We start from the raw sequence: 27,169 nt of genomic DNA on the forward strand, positions 1-27,169 counted from the left end.
GTAGGGGGCCTATATTTTACCGATTCTGTAAATTTACCGAATTGGTAAATTTACAGAATCGGTAGAATACCGAATCAGTATATTTACCGATTTGGTAAATCCACATGTAGGTGGCACTCCTAAGAGTGCCACAGGCCCTTAAGAATCGGTATTTTACCACACAATCCTATTTTGTGGTAAAATACCGAATTCAGGTGTGCATGCACACCTGTGCATGCACACTTGTGCAATGTGACACACAGACATGCCCTTAGGGCATGTCTGTGTGCCACATGGCACACAAGTCCGGAATTGGGGTGCTAGAGGGTGTCAAAGTGACACCCCCTGCACCCTTGCAGGATTCGGTATTTACCGATTCGGTAAATACCGAATCGGTATTGCCCATTGATTCCTATGGGCTTCATGCCCATAGGAATCAATGGGCAATACCGATTCGGTATTTACCGATTCGGTAAATACCGAATCCTACCGATTCGGTAATTCTTAAATTTGAATTACCTACATCTCCCCCCTTCCTATTTACCGACTCTTAAATACCGAATCGGTAACATTCCGTATTTAAGAGTCGGTAAATAGGAATTACCTAAATCTGGCCCATATTTCCTAAGACTCAAACATGTCTGGGGTACAAGTGGAAGTTCTGCGTCACATTTGCAATAACTGACATTGTCACACGTCTGCCTGCCTTTCACAGTCACGGGACTCTGCCAGTCTCGAACCCTGCTCAAGCCACACTACTCTAGCCAGACTGCTGGCCGTAGAGTGAACAAAGCAAACACAAGGAGATGATGTACGGAAAGCTGAAACTTTTCAGACACTCACCCCCAGTCACATATCTGGGTTGAATCCATCATGATTCTTAGCTCACTTTGCCACCCCAGTTCAGACACAGCTATATGCAAATCAGTCTGACCCTATGCCTCATGGGAACAGTCCTGCCTTAGAGTGGCATCTGCTGTATGTGAGATCTCCAGGGAATCTGAAGGTGACCACCACAGCCGCACCCGAGCACTTCACAGGTCTTTAAAAGACCATCTGCATATTAATGAGGTATTGATGTTGTTTCACCTCTTCTAGTTGCCCCTGCAGCTCCATTCTGACTTTGCTTAAAGATTCAGCCACACCCGAAATGGTTTCCTAGCCCCCCCCCCCCCCCCCGCCATCCCTCCCCCCCCCCCCGAAATGTGGCTCTAGTTGGCTACCACTATGTGATCTGCCTGTCTAGATTTCTCTACATGGCTTGAAACGAGACTGGCCCTCTACATCACAAGTCTCGAACCGGTACACGGTCGCCGAGAGACATCCAGATTGCTTGGCAGACCAGGGAGTGATCCTGTCTCAAATCGACTTATCTTTCTGAAACACCTCTCCAGAGACTATGGCATGTGGCAGCCTCCTCTCCAGCCTGTAGAGATACTTCTCTTGCGAACTTCTCTTTTTTTCTCTAGGCAAGATCACCTCTGGGGAAGGGCAAGCGATAGACGGCCTGGGAGCTGGGATGACGTACAGCCAGGGCGAGGAGAAGCGGCAAGACAGGTAGGCGTGCAGTGTGTACTCTCATACCTGGAGCAGGGAGGGCCTAGCAATCATTAAACCTGCCGGGCCGCTGTTTCCCGGCAGAGGTGGGCGGGCCTCGGGCCAAGTGTCACTTTATGCAAATCACGGCAGGGCTTGGGCAGGCGAGGCCGATGCTGGAATTCCCCATGCCTGGGCGGGATCGGGCCCAGATCAGGTGACCCCCTTGCACACCTTGGTACTAAGGTATAAATGAGCGGGAGGGAGTGGCGCACAAATCACAATTCTGCATCTTCAGCCGAACACGGGGACTTTGGATCGGGCTAGTCCTGTCCGACTGCATGTAGCCTTCGCAAACGGGCACTTCCAAGTGACTGCAGCAGCCCTCCGCCGTGGATTTATATATTGTTTTTCCAGCACTCCGGATCTGAACAGGTACGACAGTTTTAAGACCTTTGTCATGCGTGGGTGGCTAAGATATTTATTTAGCGCACCCTGCGAATGGACTGAAAGTGCTCCAAAATTTGCGATGGTAAATGCAGGCTAGTAACTGTGTGATGTGCCCAGGATCAAGGAGATTCGTGAGTCATGGTCGCCGGGATTAAAAACTATGGTGCCAAGGTTCTACATTCTGCAATTGGCTTCTACGCCATGAACCTGTTTTGTACGACATATGTACCAGCTGTTGAGCCGGATGTGATCATAAGATGCTCTTTAAGCTTGCCACCTGCAAGCTGCAGGGAGGTCCGCCCTGGACGGATCTATTTGAGGCACCAGGGTTTTTGGATTGGTAGGGAGCAGAGAGCTTAAAGAAAGATTCAACTTGTCTTTCATGTGTGGATTGATTTCAGCTGCCCCACACAGACATACATACACACAGACATACACACACACAGAAGAGCTGGGGCTCAGCGCGCGACGTGACTGGTGCGTACGGACGGACGTGGGCACCACCTTCAAGCGATGGGCAAACACCATGAGCCACCTGCGGCTCCTGGACAGAGAGTGTGAGGTGCCTGAGTTGGGCGAGAAGGACAAAGTGGATAGCTTGGGGCTCACGTGTAGATTGCGAGGAGAATGAGGGACATAGATAAACACGCAGTGGAGCTTGGTGTGCTCTGTCTGAGGAGCTTCGAGCTCATGATGAGGGGAGCTGAGCCGACGAGCAGTCGAGGGGACACCAGAGCACCAACGAACCAACCGAGGGGTTCTGCACAGGGTTAGCGTGTATCGCATAGGGTTTGTGGTGATTGCGGGCTCGTGGACAGTGCAAAGAGCTGAGTTTCTTTTACGACAGTGGCGTGACTATACTAGCTCCCGCGGTGCGGGGAACGGGGGAGCTGCACGGGGCCCTCTCTGTGCGGACCCTGGCCTGAAAACGCCTGACGTCAATGTATTACGATAATGTGAGGTGGGCAGTGCCAGGAGTTTAGGGTCGGCACAGAAAGGTGATCTCACTTTTTAGGACACTGTAGCGTGCAGTTTTCCACGCCCACCAAGGTTTATGTGCTCTCGGAACCAGGTTCTTTGGTTACGTGTTTTTGAAGCAGTGTATAAAGTGCTATTCAATATAGGGGCTCGGGTGTAAATTTGACATGAAACATCAACTCTGAAGAGTAACCGAATTATAGCTCACACGTAAGCGCCAATTACAAACCTGATAATGACAAAGTACTGCACAGACCAACTCCTACTAAAACAAATTCCTCCTCAGTATATCTAAATAAATATATTCTGATGTTTGTGCTATAAGCCCCTGTACTCTCGCACAACACAGTTCACCCTAATTTGCGCCATTTTGGGGGCGACTAGAGGCCCCGAGTGTCTTTGTGTACGCCCAACACTTCCGCAAGGGAAGGGGGTTGAGGGCATGAAGTGCTAATCTGTTTAGTGCGTCATTCTTTTGCAGTAAACAGGCCTAATTGTGCTTCAGGGCGCTGTACAGGCATAAACAACTACCCGGGAGAGACAGTGTGAAGTGTCCATCACAAAAGTGTAATGCCCGTGAGGCGTGCAAAACAGTGGCGACGAGGATCAAAGTGGGGTGTTGTTGGCTCTCGCCTTGGCTAGTATTGTCCATTAAACAATGATAGGAGGTGAGCTTTTCAATTCTTTCCTAAAGGGGATTGATTATGTCTGAGACGAGGCTGAGAATGACTCCTGTAGGTAATCATACATTTCGTGGCGATGGACAATAGAGATACCGCTTTTAAAATGTAGGTATTCCAGATGGAAGGTGTCTCTGCCTAAATTAACCCCGCTAAAAGGACAGTCATTTTGGGTAAAATCAAATGGTCAGACTTCAGGTAAGCAGATTGCCGCGGTCACCATGCTGCCAGTCTTAAAGTTACACTTGTCTTCCAGCAGGGGCCGTGGTGGACCGGGAGCTAAAAGTTGCCTTGGAAAATTTGTTTATACCCGCCCTGAGAATAGCCGAGTGAGTGTGTGCCGAGAGAGTCCGACCGTCTCCTGGATGATAATGTTTGGCAAATCGCATGCACGTTTACAAGAACAATGTGTGCTTCCTGTTCTTGCCTTGCAGGATAGCTGATTAGCCATTTCCCCCATAAAAGTAACCACCTGGTCCTAAACCTGTGGGAATTTCCGTTTGCTCATGTGATTGGCAAATCCCCTCTTGAGCAGAGGGCAAATCAAAAGGCACAGACGCGGTTAGCATCTAACCATCCGTTTGCCAATTATGATTTTAACAGTTGATAAGCACTGATCGAAGCACATTCGATTGTTACTTTCATTGGTGAAACATGTGGTACCTGAAGATCACAAAATGTAAATCTGTTTTCCATCCTTCCGAGGTTCATAACATAAGTTCTTGAGCTGAGTGACAGTAACACCTGCGATGCAAAGTGCTATGAAGGGTAGCAGGCGCTAAATGAAATTGTCCATTTTTTGTGCTTCTGTCGCTGTTCATTTATAAACCTTTTGTGCTGAATATACTTACAATGAAGACTGGGCCGGCGACGTTGAGACCAAAGGGAACATTTTGTTTGACTAACTCGGGATGCCAGGGGGTGGCGGTGCGTTTGAATGAAGGACGAATCTATTTAAAAGGGCGCCAAAGACAGTTGAGTGCGAGCTTCTGTTGACGTTTGGAATTCTCCATCATAGATTGATCTTGAAGTAGCCTTCTCCAGAGTCCAGCGACAGCAATGGATCGGTCTGGAGAGGGGCCAAGACAGCAGGCACTCTAGTTTTTTATTTGAAAGAGAAGCCACCATCAAACTTTGTTTCTCAAGACCAGGGTGCTTCTGACTCGGTGAGCCCGCCTGGTGCAGATCAAGTAAGTCTTTGAGTAAGGGCGGATATTGAACCAAAAGTGTGTCCAAGGCATGCGTGGAGAGGCCTAGCGGAGAGCATGCCAAAATATTTTCACTGGCACCTACCTGTATAGTGACTATGTCTGTTCTATTGACCTTATTTTGGCATAACAGTTTGGCTTAGGTGTTCTCACTTCCTGGTGCTTGGTTCAGGCTTTCACACCCTTCAGCTGCTTGGAAAAGGCTTCATTACTTTAGTTGCTTAGTGTAGTCGTCCTTAAGGTAGCATCTTGGTTTGTGCTTTCTCAAGGTAGCTTCTTGGTTTGTGCTTTCTCATGTTAGCTTTTGGGTTTGGGCTTTCTCATGCTAATGTCTGGGCTTGGGCTTTCCCATTATTGATTGCTTGATTTAAATTTGGTTTAAAATGAGGAATCTGGATGTCACACATTCCTAATTTAATACCCGTGGTGCTCGTGGACAGCACCCTGGGTACCATGCTCTACATCTTGCTTCTGAGTGGCTCTGTCGATACATGACTGGGTTTCAGATAACTGACTGTACTTTTTGCTGGTCAGCAGCCATAGGGAATACACATCTTTTTCCCTAGACTAGTAGTGCTCGTTTAAATAACATCTCACCGCATGCACCACCTGTTCACTTGGGTCTTAGTAGCCTCAATGGAGCTCTCCGGAGCTGACTGGTTGTGGAGTTTGAACTTCTGAGTCCCTTTCTCTCTCTCTCTGTGGTGGGCCCATCTACCACAACCGAACCTTTCCAAGGCACAACTAGTTTGTTTAAATGGATTCTTGCAGGAGGTAATTTCCCTTGACCAATTTCAGAGGTTCCTCCTTTGCTGTGGGAATCAGGCAAATTCTCACTGTTCACGCCTGTACCTGCAGATGATTATATTTAGTTTAGGAGACCTGGCTTTGCCAGTTCAAATTTTGGTCTCAGGTATTATAATAATACCTGGTAGGATCCGAATGTTTACATTATTTCTCCCAGTATACAAAGAACTTTGTAGTTGATGTTATAACCAGGGGGCTTCTTAATTGCAAGGGGAAAACTAATCATACTACAGTTCTGCTGGAAATATTGCCAGATTTTGAGTCTCTTTCTTTCTATCTTGGTATTTAGTGCTGGGTTTGCATATGTTGCATTGATAATCTTACAGATGTGGCCCTGTCAGATTTCTTTGCTTCTTGTTATGGGACTAGAGCCCCAGCTCACATTCTCTAACATTTATTACAAAGCAAACTCATTGAACAACGTACTTCCCAACAGATCTCATTGTGCCCTTGCTTTAGGACATTATTGGAATACGTCATGATTGTGATCGCGAGCTGGTGTTCCCATGTGCACGGTTGATACTTTGTTGAGTTCTGTGTCTTACCGTTTGGCCAGATTCACAGAAAATATATGAAAAGTGCCGGCGGAGATCTCAGTCTGCACTTCATTTTCCTACTTTTTCCTTTTCACCAACATTCCAAAGAGTATGCCTTGAAAGCTGTACCTGGTGCAGGGTTTAAGACGAACACCTGGTAGGGTCAAGTGGTTTTTTACGCTTTATTTCATTCTTGCAGTGTGAAGTTCTCCAGGGTCGAGATGGGAGAATAGAATTGTCTGTTTAAATGCACTTTTTTTTGTGATTTTTTTTCTCAGCAGGCAAAATATTTTTCCCTGTAGAGAAAGCCTTTCTCCCGCACCCCCACCAAATGGGAGAGGTTGTGGTGGGCATTTGACCCATTTTCCTTCTCGCGCTGGAAGTACATTTATGACCATTTTGAGGGTGGAAACAGGAGGGAGAGGAGTTTGGGAGTGACCACCAATGGGCTTGTTGGTGGGCATTCAAAAATTTCCAAAGCAAACCACTCCTTCAAATTCCTATTTCCCACCCATTGATTAGGATTTTGGGCTGTGGAGATCTATGCAGTTGTAGTGGAGCGCCCCACCCCTTTAATGGGTTTACGCCTGCCAGGATTCCATTTGTGAATTTCAGGCAGGTGTAAAAGCGTTTAACAACATTTTTTCATGATCGAACCTGCCTTTATGAATAGGCTCCCATGTTCTCAACCCATCTCAAATGTCACCCTTGTTCTACAGCCCTACCACTCCGACTGCTGAGGTGCCAGAGCAGAGATTAACTGGATTTACCAAACTATGCACTTGGAAATGACTATTTATGTGACCCTATCATAACTTGCAGAAAGGAATATGGAAAGGTATTGGCAACTGCCATGTTTCCCAGTAATGGGATTCAAGTGAGATGGAGATGAGGGGTGAAGGGATACCCGTACAAAATATAATGCAGTCCAAAAAATAACTAACCTATTTTCTGCTTCATATATAAAAATATAACTGTTTTCTGTGACTCTCTCCCCATCCATCCCTCAAAGGTCCATATATATATATTTTTTAAAAGTGTGCTGTCATCCTCTCTTACACCTCCCTCTGGCCTGCTCGCCCCTTCCTCATAACGAAAGTGATACACTGCACTCTGAGATTCCCCTCCACCTCCCCAGGTACATTGCTCCTCGCTCTCTTTCTGTGTGGCGTTTATGAGAAACGCAACTGCAGACCCTATGCACTAATTTTCTAGGATATTGTACGCATTGGGTAGTAGACATGCAGGCATCCAAGAGGTCGGGGGAGATACATGAGACGGCAAGACAACTCCTGGCATTCCTCCACTGGCATCTAGCAGAGCACTGTAAGACAATGGTGGGGACCCTCAGTTACATATTTCGCTCGTGTGACGTCACAGGTATGAGCAATCAGAAACACACTGGTGTCAATAGCAGAATTGGATGAGAGCCACACACACACCACTGATGACTGATGAACGAAAAACAAATTGCGAGGAGGAACTCTTTGGCGAGGCCTTGAAGTCAGCTGTAGGAGAGTTCAGATATTTTATCCATGCCTATAGGGATTTAGAGAAACAAACATTGTTGCTTATGTTAAGTCCACTGTTACAGTAGATATCAGCTGAGTTTAACGTCAAGACATTATGTTTTTATCAACCTGTAAAAATATTGAATCTCGACTATGTATTTACCTTAATTATATTGTTGTAGTCAATTTATGGGATTACATGTTTTTGTTGGTCGATATAGAAACCGATCTACATTACGCTTTTCGTTCAATATATAATTAGAGAGCTAGTGACAATCTGGAATGAAGATGCAGCATTGGTCATTTATTTCACATACTGACTTGTGGCCTTTTCTCTCTGATAGGTGCTTCAATGTCCACCACATGTGAGATGAGCCATATCCTAAACAACTATGCAAACACTTTGTACATGCCGGAGCAGGCGACCTACGAGGCAGAGAACGTCCTCTCATTGTCCATCGCAGATCTACCCTTTGAACTGACAGGTAGGTGCCGGATGGCAGGATGTAGCCGTGTTTAGTGCACATAAATGAAAAGCAACTGTACTACCCGATTTGCATGCACCCTTCCGTGGCTTCTGTAATCTGGTCTCAACCAGTGCTTGGTTTGAAGTACAGCATCCACTCCCTGTTCAGTAAAAAAAACTCTCTGTAAAGAGTTCTACTGCTTCTTGTCTTTATGCCTGAACTATTCCAAATACTCAATACAAAAAGTATGAATAAGGCAAGAGAACTATTATACTAATCAGAGCTTCGTTGCCCCAGTAGACAAGTCCAGTTGGTCGACTGAGCTACCGATGCTCTGGACCAGGCAGCACGTGCTGGAATGGATCGGTTATCACGTGGAGAAGAGCGAGTGGGACGCCAGCACCATTGACTTCACCTGTTGCAACATGGATGGGAACCTGCTGTGCCAGCTGAGCCGCGAGTACTTTCTCACACTCTTCGGAGGTCTTGGAGAAAAGCTCTACAGCCACCTTTGGGAGCTCAACAGCTGTGAGTATTTTATTTCAAGTGATCCTGAAGGCATGTGGGAGGAAAGTTGGTGATATTCAATCTGGCTGCTGAAGCGGGTGTTTCAAGCAATATCTGCTTGTTAACTAAAGTTAAGGGCCTGAGCGGGTGGTGGGAAAATTTGTAAAGGCATTGAACTGTCATCAGTAATCCACCTTTGAACATAGACTTTGCGTAGTTCTACCTTGTGTAGTGGTCATGCCTTGCTCATGAAGTTAACTTCTATTGGCGCCTACAGAGCAAGACTTATGTTCCCCAAGTGGAGATTTCCGCTTTAGTTGACATGTGCACTAGAATGTGCATGTCTATTACCCTTTGTGATGGGAAGCCTGGAGCTTAGAACAACTGTAGGCTCGTATATATATATATATGCATGTAGTATTTGTATAAGGTTAGTCTGTAATTGAGGGTCTTCATAGTTGAAATCCTACTATGCGTAAGATTAGTCTTCACATCCACTGCAATGCTATGTTTTATTTTATGGCTCATATGGACAGCCACAGAAGCTCTTACCAATGCTGCCGAATGGTTAGGGTCTCATCTTTGCTCATGGAAAGCTTTGTATATATTATATAAGTAATTTTCCGAGCAATACCTGTCTCCTTGATACCACTTCTGAGCACCTGTTTGCAAGCTGGATGTTACATTAATGGAAGTTGGGATGTGTAACTATATTTGTGTTCATTGTCAGCTTTCCTTTCAGATTGGAAGCAGCTGTCTGACATCTTCCCTGAGGAATTACAATTTGATAATCCACAAGACACCTACAGCCAAAGCAGCAGTTCAGGTGAGTGCACCGGTTGAAGTTCAGCAGAGCGTTCACCGTTGTCAATGGAGTGATGGGAGCTGGGGAGTTGTGTTACTGTTTGTTGCATGAGACAAATATCCTATGGTTGCTTAATGCCTGTGGTTTTACATAGGGACATCGGAACTCCACCTGGCTCAAGGCTGCGCCCAACCTTTTTGAATGGGCAGCTGAAGTTGTCCCTCTAAAAGAAGGACATATTTAAGTGTGTATTTTGCTATGTCCAAAGTATGTTCAAACAGGCTAGATTCTTGTCAGATTTTCGGGATAACCATTGACTGCATAAAGGAGCCCAATGGAATTCATTGTTTGTACATTTATGTTATGTGGATGATCACAAGTTTTCTCATGGATACAGCCCAATTGGTCCCTTGTTGGACATTTACCTCACACAGACTGCTCATTGTGCATGTTAAATATTTGCACCAGCACTTCAAATCTTTTGAGTGTGCAAATTAACTTGCTCCTGCGAAGGTATTTAAGTGTATCACAGCTGCATACTTACCTATAAGATAATGATATCCTGCACAGTAAATCTGTTTCTATTGCGCTGTGTAGTTCTATAGTGCAGTTCTAAGTCAAGAACTTTGTTTTTGTTCTACCAGGTTGTTTTATTGGAATTTATTTCTTATAATTTCCATGTTTTTTCTCTTTTTATTTGCAGATGGGGAACTTTCATACATTGAGTCATCCACCAATGGCTCCACATTTTGGGATATGCATCTGCCATCTGCGTTAGAAAATGAGTACCTTCAGACATATTCCCCTAGCTCTGACGGCTCCAGCTCAAGTAAGTGCCCCTTCCTTTATGCTTGCTTTCAAAGTGCTACTCTCTAGGCCTGTCATTTCATTTATCTTCATATACTACTCTGCAGTTTGTGTAGTTCTTGGTGCTGCTTAATACGTTGTTTATACAACTTAAAGTAATCTTGACTTGACTCTTGACAGCAGAAAACTTCAAGAATGGATACATAGCTTTATATTGTGGTATCACATGCAAGGCTTAGTGGAACCAGCTAAGATTTACATTTTCTATCGTATGCTTAATTAAAAATGTGGGTCTGACACGTAAAACAGTTTTACAATAGCAACATGTTGGTTGAACATCTTGTTTGCTTTTGCAGTTCTTCTGGAAAGTTATGTTGATGAAAGTAGAAAGCTGTAAAAGGTCAAAAGAAAATGTGATATTTCAACGTGTGAGTTTATTAGACAGAACTGTGAGTTCTAGAGCAGGAGTCGCCATTTCAATGTCTTGTAACATTTGACGTTCACTGCTGAAGAAGATAGAAAGTTGAGCCTATGGCTGTTTTTGTCTTTACAGGTGCAGCAATCAATAGTCCCCATTCTGATGGCTCTGGTGGGAGTGAATCAGATCTAGAACGTGCTGACTCCAAATCTGACCTTTCCGTAGGTGAGTGGCTTTCAATATCTGCACAAGGTAACACCAGGAATCCTCAATGTTCCATCTAAGTAAAGCAGTGCCAGAAATATCAAATCAATAATTGCAGAGAGGACATACACCAGTATGAATCTATAATCAAGTCAGGGAAAGAAAGGCCAAATAAGATGGAGCTCATTTTCTCCACATGTGGTAAAGGGACATAGCCAGACAGGTAACAGCCTACAACATGCTGCATACATAGACCATATATGTATTGTGTGCTTGAATATAGCTAGAGATGGTCCTGACATAATTTGACATCCCCAGTTGTTCCAACCTCAAACCTTCTGGAGGAAAGTTTGGTCCCAGAACATCAGTTACTGATTCATCAATGTCCTCAGAGATAATATATTCATATAAAACATACCCTTTTGCATCTCATTTTGCACTTGTCAGCAGTGTGCATTAAACACAATGACACCAGTCTCGCCAATAAAACATAACTATTGATTTGCAGACTTTTGGGTCCTGAGAAGAAAACATTACAGTTGTCCAGTTATTTGGGTGAGAGAAAGTCACGGGATCGGAAGTACTCGCTCTCTAATGTGTGATAGGGAGCAAGTGTGCTTCAAAAACACCAAGGGCTTAATTTACAGATGGATGGTTATGCAAAAATCCTTAAATTTCGGAAAGAAAAAATCTGGAGGAGAACCCACGGAAAGAATATCTTTCACCATACAGTTATTATAATGAAGGAAATTCAGCAACTAAATGATCGCCTGGATGTGGCATTTCTCCCATACATTTGAGGATTTTATATTACCGCCCAACTGTAAATGAGTGCCAAATCCAACTGCGGCATAGGCTCCACAATAAAGCACTGTTCTGCATGTATCCATTATCTCCCCAGATTGTCATACAGGAAGAGGCGCCCCATTGATACCCGGCTTGAATGACACTATAAAGCAATACTAGTAACATTGTAATTGATCATTTGAAATGTTTAGCAATGTTGTCTATTGGAGGAACCTATTAAGGATGTCGAAAAGAATTCCCTTGTAACAGTGCACATACTCTTCAGCAGCCTTAAGACTAGGCCTACGCGGAAATTTAATTACGCCGGTACAATGGGAGTAATTTCAGTAATTCGGCAAAACTCTTTGATGGGGAATTACTAATAATTACGCAATGACTCCTCCTCATGTAATTAAGAGTAATTTTGGGGGGAAAAGTACAGCGAGGGCACATTTAGTGAACACGAGCGGGAGTTCGCTGTTTGTGCTCTGCTGCATCCATCACTATTTCTTAGTGCAAATTGCATCTTCGCTTCCATTTTGTATGCAAGGGTGCATTTTGCTTTAAGAAAATAGCACTAAATGTCATTAGTAAGATGGGGGAAAATCTTACCCCAAGAGTACATTTAGAGAGCGTGAGCAGCCACTCACGCTCACTATTTGTGTTCTTTTCCATTTAGCGCAATTTCTTAGCGCAAACGGCATCCTTGCATCCATTTTGTACTCAAGGGGAATTTTTTTGCGTGCTTCAAGCATTATCTTGCGTAATTTAGAGGTAATTCTGCATGATTACGCTACACTGAATTTCAAGAGTTACACCCACCTCTACTCATGACCACCTAAAAATAACCCATGTGTAATGAATTCATTTTATCACTGGATTTTTAGCTTTACATTTAATCGATTTAGATGTGTAAATTAAATAAATATATTCTATATACAATACAAACATTCATTAGTATAAATAAACAATGAATCTAAAACACTTTTTGGCACATTTGAATTCCATTGAAGACCCTCTTTAAAATGATGCAGGTAAAGTTGACTGAAAGATACCTTCTTGGTCTGGTCAAAGTAGGGTCATTCTAGTGAAATTCTGCTATAATAGAGGAAATAGGCACAGGATTGAGTTTGAATCTATTGATTGCCCCTGACATTTATAGAGATCTAATGATTACAAAATGGTCTTATTCAGATTACTTGTAAAACAGTTGTAGGGCACAATACCTAAAATGAAAAGCTTACAAAGATATATATTGAAGCAAAATATTGAAAGAACCTAAAACACGACAGCAATGAGTATAACTATAAAGCAAAAAATGTGATTTCAGAATAAATACAATATGAAGAAACAAATGATGCAATCGTGAGACTAAATTTCTCCTTTAACCAGATCCTAAAACTAATGGTAATCTTGAACCTAAAACCCAATGTAGCTTTGAGTATAACCCTAACAGTAACAGTGTGGCTTATCTCAGCCCTAATGCTAATTCTAAACATAACACTAAACCATAATACCAGAAGCATAACACTAACCATGAGCCTTGAACATAAGGATAAAGCCAAATATAAGCTCTGCGCTCAAGCCTAATGCTAACCTTAATCCCAAACTTAAATGTAGCCCTGATTTAAGCCTAATGCTTACCATAAAACTGACACAAGTTTTGTTCCCTGACCCTAAGACTAAAGCCAAAACGCTGGCCTAAACCTCACAATAATTCTAAACCTTGCTTAAATTGTTAGTCATTTTGTTCAGAAAGACTGCATGTTTTCGAATTAACGTATATGAAAATGCAAGTAGTTCATTAAAAAAAGTTTTTGTGTTTGTAATTTAGGTGTTTTTTTCCTATCCTTTAGGATTGCCTATATCGTCAAACACATTGAGCACTGTATGTTTCATGCGGTAAAAAAATAAAAATAGTCTTCAGTAGTGTTAATTTCAAAAAGATAGTTTCACAAATAAAGATACACCCCTCAACTCTCTATTGCATCTTTATGAAATGTTGACTGTTAGTGGTGTTTATTTTAATTTCCAAGATGGAAAGTTTTATTTTAACATATCATCCCTTTCCTTTCCTCTTTGAATAGATATGTCAAATTTTGATGAAAGTATCTTGAAGCAACAGAAACGCAAGAGGGGAAGGCCAAGGAAGATAAGCAAGGATAACCGGGACTGCCTGGAGAGCAAGAAAAGCAAGCACTGTAAGTGATGCCTCTGGTGTCTGGTGCTTCTGCCAACTGCTGGGGTTCACGTGGGAATGTATGAGGATGAAGCTTGAGGCAGTAAATCGAAGCCTATATTGCGTTATTGGAGGGCCCCATGTCATCACCCATGAAAGCCTTTAATCTGTTTTTTTTTGCAAACCATCGACCACTGTCTGCTTGAGTCACAAAGCCATAGATCCACCAAAGTTCAGACAAGTTGTGCAAATGTCAACATTTGTAAATTCAAATAAATGTTTGCAATCGAAAACCTGACTGTACATTCAAAAATTGATTTACTCACCAATAACCCTACACCTGTATGATGTGATCTTGTGTGGGAGCTAATATGAGCCCGGAAAGACAGGTGATGCTCCTTGTTGAGAATCCCTCGCAAAGTAGATGAATTGAACACCCACAAACCTTGAAGTGTGTCAGTGCTCCCAAAGTTTTGAAAATACCCCATGAGATTTATGCTTGTGATGGACAAGAGTGAATCTGTATCAAGGGTGAGAAAGGGGCAGGAACACCCCTGATGGGACAAAGGTATTTGCACGAGGGGAAAAAATCCCGGCAGAGAAAATCAAAGAAGCATGTTCCTATACACTTGGCAGTAAAGTTCCACCCATCCTCGTATGCACATGTATATTTATTACTGGTTCATGGGCCTCATGTCATAAGCATTTACCACAATTGTTTGGACTGCAGTGAACAAATGCTGCAACTGCTCGGCAGCATTTCGTTTTTAAGTAAAACAAAGCGGCCGATGAACTGGGGGTTATCTAGGAGAATAGGAACCTCGGAGCAGGGTTTTATTGGTCGCTGAGTCCCATGACATCTAGGTAAACCCAGGTCTCTACACCAGCTTTGAAACATAGGGCGCTTTTATTCCGTCGTGACATACGACAGATACATTCTGCTGAAAGAGGAAGAAAGGTCCTCCTCTGTATGTACCAGTTCTTCCAAAACACTGTCAATAAACGCATGGAGCCTTGTCTAGTTGCCTCCGATTCACAGCATCTCATTTTTTTGTTTCTAAGTCAAGGCTCTCTTATTAGTAAGGTTATAGCACACATTTCTCCTCCCAAAACGTTTCACTGCTGTGCGAAGTCTGGAGTAGGATGCTACATAGTTCGTTCTCGTCCACTTTGAAAACATGACATTTTGAGTCAGTCCCCGGAATTCAGCCCTGTAACCCGCAGGGTTGGCCTCCTCTGCAGGCTCCTCATCTCAATGAGGTATCATCCTGGGTTCGAACTTTGACTGCCTAACATATCATATGAGCATGCCTTACTCTTTCCTGTACTGCTGCTATCACTAATCCCACGGCAAGTTCCACTTTAATATCACGGTGAGAGCGTAGGAGTGTTGGATTAGATACAGCTTTAATCAAACTGGCATTGTGATGCAGAAATGTGTCCCATACAGCCTTCTAGAAGTAATCCTATGGGATTTCTGCCCATGATGCTATAGTGAGGTGTTGGTTTTTAAATTTGAGTGACACCTTTATGCCTTTTGTATGAGTCTTAACATGCACATCTTCTCTTCGTCTTGCAGCAGCCAGAGGGTCTCATCTTTGGGAATTTATACGGGACATTCTCATTCACCCCGAACTGAACGAGGGGCTGATGAAGTGGGAGGACCGCAGTGAGGGCATCTTCAAATTTCTGAGGTCCGAGGCAGTTGCTCAACTCTGGGGGCAGAAGAAGAAGAACACCAGCATGACCTACGAGAAACTAAGCCGGGCCATGAGGTAAGATCACAAAACCATACATGGGTTCTCCCGCCTCCCTTCCTCTTGGTTTGTAGACAGAGGACTTTAAATAAAATAAACCTGCTGTTTGTCAATGGGACTGGTTTATATCACCTACATATAGCTTCCTACCCTATATTTGATTGCAAATATTGTCTACGTATTAGTTTCTCCCAACCAATACCTCTGTATTGTCCTTCAGAGTTTAATTTGTGAGGGATACTTTATGCCAATGCCATCAAATTGAAATAGGAAGACAAGTCGTGCCCTAAAATGTCAAGTCATTCGCCAACATTTTATTTCTGTGAGTTTTGTCTTTTTATGGGGCTGCCAAGTTGCACGCTGGGTAAATGACACATCAAGCATGTATAATCAGGCAGCTTGTAAAATTGTAGCGGCAAAGTGTGGAAGAGCTCATAAATGCATCCAGTGTCAATTATAGACGAGAGCACATATTCTCTGTCATTTCTTTAACCCATTGTCTGCCCTTACAAGTAGTCCTTATATTATACACCATGAAGTAACTTCTGGGGTCGTTTCGGACCCTGGCAATAGGGCAAACTATACCTGTACATGGTATTTGCGACACTTTTTCCACTACTTTTGTCATAAAAGATAATTTAGGGCAAAATATTATACCGACCTTTGCATTTGGGCCCAAACTCGTCTGTTATAAATTATTGAGGCCCACACGAGTTGACACAGCATAAAATTACCAAAGTACTAATTATGTAATTAAATGGAGACTTACTTTAAGACTTGGCTCATGATAATCCCTTAGGAAAGCTTCCTCTGTTCATTAAAAATAACAGAAAATACCTTTCTCTTACCTTCTGTGCTTTGAAGCTTGCGTTTGGTGTCCACCTTGTGAGTAAACATAACAATCCTATTGGTGGTGCACGAGTGAGGAACCTTTCAGGTTATTTTTTCTGTTAAAAAAAATTCTTCCTTTGCCAAACTCCCCAGTAATTTGATAGTATATAACACTGGACCTTTTCCCTCCTGTGGGAAATCTGATGTAGCGTTCTTTGGATTAGAAGAATCATGGTGGGTGCAAATTTGCCAAGATATTCAGGCAAAGTCTGCCAGATCTTAATTCCAGAGTTCCAAAGAGTCCATTTATTTATTAAAAAAAAGTAGAATGGTCACTTTTCGCTATCAATGGAGTGCCTTCCAATAAACAGTTTAGATAGCACAGACAGTTTAGCTTTTATGTTCATATTTCTCCATTGGAATCTTAAAATTGTTTGGCAAAACCATTTTCGCTCCATCTTTTCTATTCTCTGTGGTCACCAGGGCAGTTGGAATATTGAATGCCACCTAAACTTGCCACTATGACTGAGATTGTCTGTAAATAGCCAGTGCACTCATATACATCCTCAAATACACCACGCATGGAGGAGGGGATTACCTGAATACTGGTCTTTGGAGCAAGGCGTGGTTTATGAAGTGCTACTAGAATACCACCACAGACCAAACAAATTAGTAATTAAAACCACCCTTCTAATGCACTTCTTTTCTGACACTTATAGGTATTACTACAAGCGGGAAATCCTGGAACGAGTCGACGGAAGAAGGCTGGTGTACAAGTTCGGCAAGAACTCGAGTGGCTGGAAAGAGGAGGAGACACTGCTGAACCAAAGCTGAGTGTGCACCACTCAGGGCGCGGGAGTACGCGCGCCACATGGACTCAGCTGACTAGACTCAGCACACTCATGAAACGGAAACAGGGCATACTCTGCACTAAACGAAAGCGGGTCTTTCAGTGCAGTGACTGTGCCAGTATAAAAGACTTAACAAGGAGCTGCATTGTCTTCCTCCTGTATAGTGTTTTTCAGACTCCCCGCCTTTTCTTAAGGGCAGCATTGTGTGCGCCACTTATTGAGGCGCTTTTAAACTTGAGCTGATATTTTGGCTTATGTAGGTTGTTGTAAACCATTATTATTTTTATTGTTAATATTGTAAATAGCTTTGTAAATAGACCTGGTCAGTAGCAATGTATGTGGCACATGAGATGAGGCTGGGCATTAACATCCCATGGAGAAAGCAACCACTGGCAGGCCGACCAAACTAGGGACTTCCATGACTGAGCTAACGATGTGTGAGAGGACAATATGTACGTTTGCCTTATCAAGGCATATATGTTTTGTACTTTCTCCTCCCAAGACTTATGGAGTGCACCACAAGTTCTAAAATCCTCATTTGGTGTAAATTTTTGGTAGAAATGGGGCTCATTGACATGCTTGAGGTGAAGACTATGGACCCCTTTCTTTCAACAAATCCATCCCTTGTGTTCAGTGTGTCAGTGGCCATTAGAATGTAGCACGGCCAAAGGACATGAAGTGTGTTGAGGAGTTTTATTTTGAAATTACAGATCATGACATGGAACATCACTGGAGTCACCCGCTCTGAAAAAGAGTAGGCGTATTGTAAATAGTTTATTTTTGTTAAAATATATCATTGTTTGCTTATGATTTATTATTATGTGAAGGCACTTATCATTTCCTAAGAGAATCTACCTATTTTCGGATTATGTATATACGTTTATGTAAAGAAAATATTTGTAAGCAGCTGGGCTGGCATAATTAATTTGTTTAATGTATTTGTGTTAATTATTTTTTTAAATACAGGACAGACTATGCATCTAAAGACTTGTGATAACATGGTAATATGTTAATGAAGTTCGAAGACACAATGTACAGCCTTTCCTCTGTAGTCAAATGAAGAATTTGCAAATAAATATGAAAAGACAACAGAAAAACAGATGTTGATTGTCCTTTCTGTGGGATGTGGGTCGGGAGGGTTTTCTTCATGAACATATATATATATATATATATATATTACCTACTGGCGGTCGCCAGTAGGTATATATAGTTAGGATTTTTTCTCTATGGAACTTTTGAAAATTCTATGTCTAATAACTTTGGCGTTTGTGGACGGAATCGGCTGAAATTTTCAGGAAAATGGCACATTTTGTTTCCGGGCAGCCCCTGAAAATTTGGGGGGGTTCCGTCAAGGGGGGGCCGAGAAAAAAGGGGGGTCCCAAAACGCGTTTTTCCCATTCATTTTTCCATAGGGCGTTTGGCCTCACTTTTAGCTCGAACGGCTGAATGGATTTGCACGAAACTTGGCAAAATTGTAGGGAATGTTAGCCCGATGTGCCTTTGCTGGGTCTCAATATATGTGCTCCAGTGGATTTTGAGAAATTAACGTTTAAAAAAACAGATATATCTGTGACAGCGTCCCGGATAGCGCACTGGTTCGCGTACTTTTCGCGTAACGGAGCTTTGCGAAATGAAGCTGATTGGCTCTCCGGTGTCTGTCAACATTCTAAACAGCCCGGAGCGGCCGCCATCTTGTCTCTCAGTAGGATAGAGAGACAAGAGGAGGCCAAAACGAAGGGGGAAATGAAGGAAAGGGGGCAAGGTAGACCCCTTCTGACCCCCTAGGATTGATGAGGGGGATATTAAAGTGCCCCTCGGGGCCCAAAAAAAAAAAATTACGATTTTTTGTCGTAGAGGCCCAAATCGGTACGTGAACCGGGCAGCTAACCGGGCAGCTAACCGGCAGCGTAACGGGAGTCTGAGGAGAAGCTGATTGGCTGTCAACTTTGTAAACAGTCCGGAGCGGCCGCCATCTTGTCTCTCAGTAGGATCGAGAGACAAGAGGTGGTGAAAAACGAAGGGGGAAATGAAGGAAAGGGGCAAGGTAGACCCCTTCTGACCCCCTAGGATTGATGAGGGGGATATTAAAGTGCCCCGCGGGGCAAAAGGAAAAAAAAAAGTTGCGATTTTTCACGGTAGAGGCGATTCCCGGTACGCCAACCGGGCAGCTAACCGGTAGCGTAACGGGAGTCCGACATCTTGTGTTTTTGGAGCGTCCGGTTTGCGTACCGGGTAGCGTTCCGGTAAGCGTAACAAGGGGAAAACCAAGAGAAACAGTAAAATAAAATTTAAAGGAATAGATTTCCACCAAACTTGGCAAAATTGTAGGGACTGTTTGTTTGATGTGCCTTTGCAAGGCCTCAAGATATGTGCACGTGTGGATTTTGTCTAATTAAGGTTAAAAAAATATATATATATCTGTAAGCGTGCTCTGGCACACTTACGTTACGGGTTTTGTTTGCACTGCAGAGACGATACGTCACGTTTATGTGACGCGTCATGAGGCGTCTCACGTGGCTACGTGATACGTCACGTAATAAAGAATATATTTTACAGCTATAGATATTAGCTTTTAAAAAACCAATGAAATTCACTGAAAAAACCATAGGTTATAGACCATATATAGTTAGGAATTTGCATTTACAAAACCTTGAAAATTCACTGAAAAAACCATTGGTTATAGACCATATATAGTTAGGGATTAGCATTTTCAAAACTTAAATTTACTCGCACAAAACCATAGAAATTCGCATATAAAGTTAGTTGCAATAACTATATATCGCGCATCCGCAATCCACTGCTGATGATGTCACATATTACATCATTCATGACATGGTCAGTGACATCACTGATGACATCACTGATGAAATCTCAAATGACATCACTGATGACATCTCAAATGACATCACTGATGACATCACTGATGACATCTCAAATGACATCACTGATGAAATCACTGATAACATCTCATTTGACATTACTGATCACATCACTGATGATATCATTCATGTGATAATACAATGAACCTCTTCAGACTCTAATATAACCTTAGATACAATCAGTGTAAACAGACACTCACAGACTGTCACTCATCCATGGAGTTACTCACACACCTAGTCAGTCATGCAAAGAATCAATCACACCTCCATTTCCTCAACTATACAGTTATACACACCTTACTTAATCAAACATATACTAACACATATTTACTCTCTTATACAATCACTGATACAAGTTCACAATGATCCATACAGCCACTCACACATTCACTGGCTCTTATGCACAGTTATTTATATATGTCAACTCTTACATGTACTGTGTTTTACATATGTACTTACTTTGACATGTAGCACTAAGAAATCCAATCACACAACAATACACTCATGCAGACAGTCAACCGCCCATACAGCTGTTTCCACATGCACTTTTGAACCCATACATCTAGTGAATCAACTGCTCACACATCTATGCACAGAGTCACACACCTCCCAGCCACCCCCACACACACACTCACTCTCCCATACAAATACTTGGGCAACCAATCAATAACCCATATAGTTACTCATATAGCTACTGATCAACACATGCAGCAGTTTACAGAACTACAGATATAATGATGCACAAATTAAGACAGTTTAGTCACTAACCCATGCACTCAGTGAGACACATTTAATCATTCTCTCATACAGTCAGTCATGCACCTACTAAATCCTTCATCCAGACACTTATACATCCACTCATTCTTCAATATGTAAGACATATTTTAACTTTACAGATTCATACGGTCACTGGATGTTGTCATCAGTGTTGTCATTTGAGATGTCATCAGTGTTGTCATTTGAGATGTCATCAGTGATGTCATTTGAGATGTCATCAGTGATGTCATCAGTGATGTCATCAGTGATGTCACTGACCATGTCATGAATGATGTAATATGTGACATCATCAGCAGTGGATTGCGGGTGCGCGATATATAGTTATTGCAACTAACTATATATGCGAATTTCTATGGTTTTGTGCGAGTAAATTAAGGTTTTGAAAATGCTAATCCCTAACTATATATGGTCTATAACCAATGGTTTTTTCAGTGAATATATATATATATATATAAATATAGCGAGAGAACGATATTTATACATACATATATATATATTCTTCACCAAATGCCCCGTAGCATTCCCAAAAGCACACACCAGCGTTCCGCCCAATGGCATCAAAGTTATGCCCTTTTTCAATGCTCCGCATTGCATTCATTCCGCCGACGCGTTTCAGGGCCTCCATGCCCCTTCATCATGGGCTGCAAGAACATCACTGGAGAAACGCGCATTCATTTGCATTTCCGGTTTTGAATGCAATGCGGAGCATTGAAACTGGGCATAACCTTGATGCCATTGGGCGGAACGCTGGTGTGTGCTTTTGGGAATGCTACGGGGCATGTGGTGAAGAACATATATATATATATAGTCAAGTAATGGATTACATTTAGAGGATATATATATATAGGAGATTTCCTAATGAAAACTATGGACCTAGTATGGGCAGATGACTTGTTTTTAATTACACTTAACATAGAGTCACTCTATACTAGTATTGATCATAGCATGGAATTACGAGCAGTTAAACATTTCCTGGATGTTAGACCGTGTGAATTTCATGAACACAATAAGGTTGTCTTAGATCTTATTTCGTGGTGCCTGAACAAAAATGTCTTCCTTTTTGGTAAAGATATATTTAAGCAACTGAGAGGAGTCACAATGGGAGCCTGTTTCTCCCTCAGCAATGCGTGTCTTCATGTTGGCTGGTGGGAGGAACAAGGGGCATATTACCAACAAGTAGCAATATTTATCGCTAAATAGGCTTAGCAACGATTTTTTTTATCGCTGCCTATCGCTGGATATGTTAGCGGAGAAAACATTCTATTAGCAACGTGTTTCTCCATTGTGCTAAAATATCCAGTGATAGCGGCGAAATGCGTGAATATCGCTGAGAGTACAGCGATATTCACGCATTAGCGATGAAATGCTCTTAGCCATGTTATTCACCTCCCATTTGATAACATGGCTAAGAACTGGTCTGGGCAGGTGTTAGTATTTGGAGATATTCGCACTTAGAGCGAATATTTCCAATGCTACGCCTGCCTTTCTAATAGGCGATAGCAACGTTAGCGACTGCTTTCAGTCCCTAACTGCTTGGGTACGCCCACTTTGCATGTCATTAGCAATAAACATGCAAAGCGGGCCCCAAATTGCTCGCTAAAAGCGACAGTTAGCGACAGCTTGCTAATAGGCCGATAGAATTATCGCCGCTTAGCGGCCGAAAACGTCCGCTAAATCGGCTATAATTGCCTATCGCCCCCCTTGGTAATATGCCCCCAAGTTCTTAGAAAGATGCATCGTGAAATGTTTGATCAACATTTTCTATGCTATCTCAGATACATTGATGATATTTTCATACTGTGGAAGGGTGAAAACGAAGCCCATCAGTTTATTGAAATGATTAACAGTAACTCAATGAATCTAATTTTTACATCTCACATTGATAAAACCAAAATTGCATTTCTTGATTTTAGAATCTATATTAGGGACAGTGAATTCGGAACAACTTTATTCAGAAAGCCTACATCAGGTAATGTAATGATCCGCGCCAGTAGTGCTCACCCCAAGCACCTCATAGCGAGCACACCCTATGGGGAAATCTTAAGGCTGAAACACATTTGTAGTGTAGAATCTGACTTCACCGAGTGCCTGCATGACATGATGAACAGACTGAAAGCTAGAGGATACAGTGACAACATTCTAAATGAAGCCATGAGAAAGGCTAGCATAAGGCCTAGAAACAGTCTCTTTAAGGGTGGTAACAATGCCCTAAATAATCCTGGCTTTGATTTGGTACCTCTGCACAATAAAAATGACACTCCTAGATTAATCACCACCTACAGTAATGAGGAAAGGAAAATTAGAGCCATAATCAAAAAGAACCGGCCCATTGTCTTGACTGATGGTGTGTTGCGCAATAGAATAGTAGATATTCCTTTGATCACGTTTAGGAGAGCGAAATCGATGGGCTCCATTCTTGATATGAATTGTCCTGAGATAAGAAAAACAACCAATTGGTTAAGGCCAGCCCAGGGCTTCAGGAAATGCTCGTCTTGCAGGGCTTGCAAATTTGGTTGCAAAAAGACCCACTAATTGACTCCTTTCAGTGACACACCAATTGCCATCACTGGTAGCTACGACTGCAGAACTGATTATGCAGTCTATGTTCTGACATGCATCTGTGGTCTTAACTACATCGGTAGTACCAAGCTACAGGTGCATAACAGAATCTTACAACACCTACGAGCTATCTTACACAGTGATCCTGCATACCCAGTAGCGAGGCACTTTAAAAGAATACATGGCAATGATGTTAACTGTCTCACCTATTATGTCATCAATGCCATCCCCAAACCACGGCGGGGGGGAAATAGGGAGCGCCATTTGAGACAGTTAGTGACTAAAATCATCTTGGAATTTGATAGCATGTGGCCCAATGGGTTGAACAACCCTGAGGATATGCATAATTTTCTCTAAAACACCAACAGTAATGGGTATGACATTAACAGACATAACAGCTGGCCGAGTCTTTGAAACACTCCCATATATTTGTAACATTCTAGGTATTCTGATTTATAACATTTGTAAGATGATGGTAGATGTTTTTGGGCCATGAAGTAATGGTTCTTTTTAATTATCCTACCTGATACATCAAATAATTACTAGTGATATATTTTAGTATAATGATTTTTAGTGATATATTTATATGATTTTAACGATATTTGCTATCAATAGGTTTTCACTGTTATTAATACATATGACATTTGTATTAATTATACTTAGCACTTTTGTAGAACTTTTGCACTTCACACATTTTGCACTTTTTGGCACTATTTTGCACGTCATAAACTTTTTCTGCTAAGCATTTATGCACTTTATTTCTGTGTCCCATAACACAATAGCAAATTGATTTCAGTAATAAGTCACAAGTCACAAGTTACGAAATCGGGATTTATCCTGTGCAGCACAATACTTAATATATATTGTTCTAAGGACTTTGATCCATGACAAACTTTGTTATCTGTACCATAATATATTTGTGTGAGATAGATGTGTATTTCGGTCCTTATACAAGAATATTACCTTGCATGAAAGGTAGCTGTTAATATTAAGGGCTGTGTACCAGTACAAATCTGGTGTTAACTAAAAAAGTTGTTACGTATTTATATGAAAAGAACTGTGACCTTACATGTATGTATTTATTTATTTATTTATTTATGTATTTATTTATATATTTGAAATGTTTTGTGAACACACTAATGAGAGCAATATGTGATGTTATGTTGTGTTTACATGTATAATATTTCAATCTGAAGTCTGTCTTCTCTGTTGATGGTCATGTGACATGGAGCCTTGGAGGTGGGTGTGCACTAAGCAAACACTTAAAACCATCATGGCGAGGTTGCTCGGCATGTGAACAAGGGCTTTTGGAGCCCGAAACACGACATTGTTCGTAGGAACAAGGTTTAAATAAAAACATCTTGCCTGACACTGCGGGGTCTGTGTCTCCTTCATCGCCGCCTGGAGGTTGCGGGAGTTCGAGTCTTTTGGATATATATGTGATCAAGTCACCTGCGTGGGATGAAACGCGTCATGGCTGCGCTGCATCGCGAAAATAACACCAATAAATCTTGCAGCAATTGAGCCCTGTGGTCTGCGCTCTTTCTTTTGCAGAAGAAGCAAAGCGTGGGGAGAGTTTCCTGATATATGTATATATATATCTAGATATATATTCGCAGAACTCCGTTTCTTTTGTTCTGTATTCTGTATTCAGAGAAACGAAAACGGACCCAGGCAGGTAGTTTCCAAAGTTTTTATTTAGCGTGCAACATAATCACCGCCATGACACGTTTCGGGCCCTGTGGGCCCTTGAACACATAACGTTGTAATGGCAAGCTCCACCCATATATATATAATCGTATTCAACGGCTACAGGATGCCAGCGGCTATCCATTGCAGCGCCTTGTCCGTGTATGCAGACGTTAACTATTCTTACCGAGATTCGCCATCTGTAAACTAAGGGGGTCATTATGATTGCGGATTTTCCGCATCCTCGGGGCCGGCGGAAGCCACCGCCGGCCCCGAGGATGCGGAAAATCCGCAGCGGACTGACCAAAGACCCACCGCCAGATTAGGATGGCTGGTGGGTCCTGGTTTCCGTCCGCAGCTTTTCCACCACGGTCGGATTACAACCGCGGCGGAAAAGCTCTAATATGGTGACGGTGTCTGGAAGACACCGTCCACCATATTAGGATGGCCAGTAAAGTATGCTTTTCCGCGGCGGGTTTTCCGCCGTGGAAAAGCATACGGAACTTCACTGCGGGGGCCCGTTGCGGGCCCCCTAGGTGAAGGGGGGGGGTGAGGGGTGCACATGGGGGGGTACCTATGGTACCCCCCTGCAGTTGCATGCAGAAAGCGGCAGGCACCGCGCGGTGCCTGCCTCTTTCTGCATGCAAATGCAATGCGTGCATTTTAACATTGCCGCGGGTGCAGCTTGAAGCTGCACCCGCAGCAATGTTAAAAATAGAGGATGTGACCGCAACCCTTGCGGTAACATCCTAATTGCACAGGAGGGAACTCCGCATGCCATGCGGAGGTTCCCTCCTGCTCTGGGATCGCGGACGGACGCAAGTCCGTCCGCGATCCTAATCGACCCCTAAATACGAAGGTGAAAACATCGGCCACCCTTTCTCAGCGTCGGGGTTTGCTCATATGCAGCATCACACTTCCTTTTAATGACACTCGCCGAGCGTAATTCACATATACTAGTGAAATTGACGCGTGAAGATCCTTATCTATATCCACGATGAACTGGGTCTTCTAAATAAGAACACAGTTTGGTGCGTCTGCCTGCACTGAATAGAATAATTACTCCTAAATTTCCGAAGTTTTTTATGAAATAGAGACTGTGATTTTATTGACTTTGGATACTATATACTGCACGGAATTACCTGAGGCTTGTATTAATCAGTAAAAGAGAAATTTCCTTCATCATTGGAATAACACTGATTACGAAATCTAAGGGAATATGAGTGTGCAATAGCCATTTTTTGGAAATTCTATTAACAGAAATTGTGCTCCTGAAGAAGGCGTCCTTGAAACGCCGAAACGTGCGTCGTTAAGCATTGTGTGCCACTTTATGGTCTTTTTTAATATATGATTAATTTTTTGTCAATATTGTATAATTTGTCTATTCCTGTTTTATGCTGAATTTGATGTAATATTGTTATTGATGTATATTTTGTTTTAATATGAACATGTATTAAATGAAATAAGTTTTTTTTTATTTAAGTGTATTTGTGGTTCCTTTATGCATTTACCCTTCCCTTCTGCTTGTTATGATTATGCTATGATACACACACAGGCCTTTGCATCCTTGACTTTCACTAGCTCTATCCCCGTGCAGTTCCTGTGACCACAAGCTTCTTTCTCCTCATCTGCTGCTCTGATCAGTGCCTGTCCTTTTATACACACAAGAGGCATGTGAACTCGCATAGAAGCCCCCCCGTTTGCCCCCCCAAACTAGCGGTGGTGCAAAATTGCAAACAAATCCGTGATTTCGCAGATTTTTTTGTGATTTCTCGCGAATTTGCGAACCAAAATTCACCCATACTTACTAGAGACGAAGTACTGCACGTGTACGGAAATCTGTACAATTACGAGAACGAGCTGCATGCTGATTGGATGTCAACTGTCTGTCAACACTCCAAACCAGGAAGTGTTGACAGCCATCTTGTGCCTCGGTAGAACCGAGTCACAAGAAAACAGTACAACAAA

The 27,169-nt window shown here is 42.5% G+C and overlaps 1 protein-coding gene across 4 annotated transcripts; it reads left to right on the forward strand.

Annotated features, from left to right (window-relative positions):
• The first annotated feature begins 1,762 nt into the window (after window positions 1–1,762).
• ELF3 (E74 like ETS transcription factor 3) lies at window positions 1,763–18,394 on the forward strand. 4 transcript variants are annotated; one of them, XM_086923120.1, is made up of 9 exons: window positions 1,763–1,950; window positions 8,030–8,170; window positions 8,450–8,680; window positions 9,402–9,485; window positions 10,168–10,293; window positions 10,825–10,914; window positions 13,767–13,880; window positions 15,438–15,633; window positions 17,166–18,394. In XM_086923120.1, the coding sequence occupies exons 2-9, from the start codon at window positions 8,038–8,040 to the stop codon at window positions 17,278–17,280; spliced, it is 1,089 nt and encodes a 362-aa protein (XP_086779246.1). In that variant the 5' UTR covers window positions 1,763–1,950; window positions 8,030–8,037; the 3' UTR covers window positions 17,281–18,394. The 4 variants fall into 4 exon arrangements, with proteins under 4 accessions (XP_086779246.1, XP_086779245.1, XP_086779244.1 ...); XM_086923119.1 differs by having other exon boundaries at window positions 1,782–1,950; window positions 8,453–8,680; window positions 9,390–9,485; XM_086923118.1 differs by having other exon boundaries at window positions 1,791–1,950; window positions 9,390–9,485.
• Window positions 18,395–27,169: the final 8,775 nt, after the last annotated feature.

Source organism: Lissotriton vulgaris, chromosome 5 (genome assembly GCF_964263255.1).
Source record: "Lissotriton vulgaris chromosome 5, aLisVul1.2, whole genome shotgun sequence".
Lineage (NCBI taxonomy): Eukaryota > Metazoa > Chordata > Amphibia > Caudata > Salamandridae > Lissotriton > Lissotriton vulgaris.

Bases quoted from the DNA above. Each gene is read 5' to 3' on its own strand.
- ELF3 (XM_086923118.1), top strand. From the start codon at position 8,038: ATGTCCACCACATGTGAGATGAGCCATATCCTAAACAACTATGCAAAC. The intron at 8,681-9,389 runs GTGAGTATTTTA...GTTCATTGTCAG, and splicing joins CCTTTGGGAGCTCAACAGCT to CTTTCCTTTCAGATTGGAAG. The intron at 9,486-10,167 runs GTGAGTGCACCG...TTTTATTTGCAG, and splicing joins CAGCCAAAGCAGCAGTTCAG to ATGGGGAACTTTCATACATT.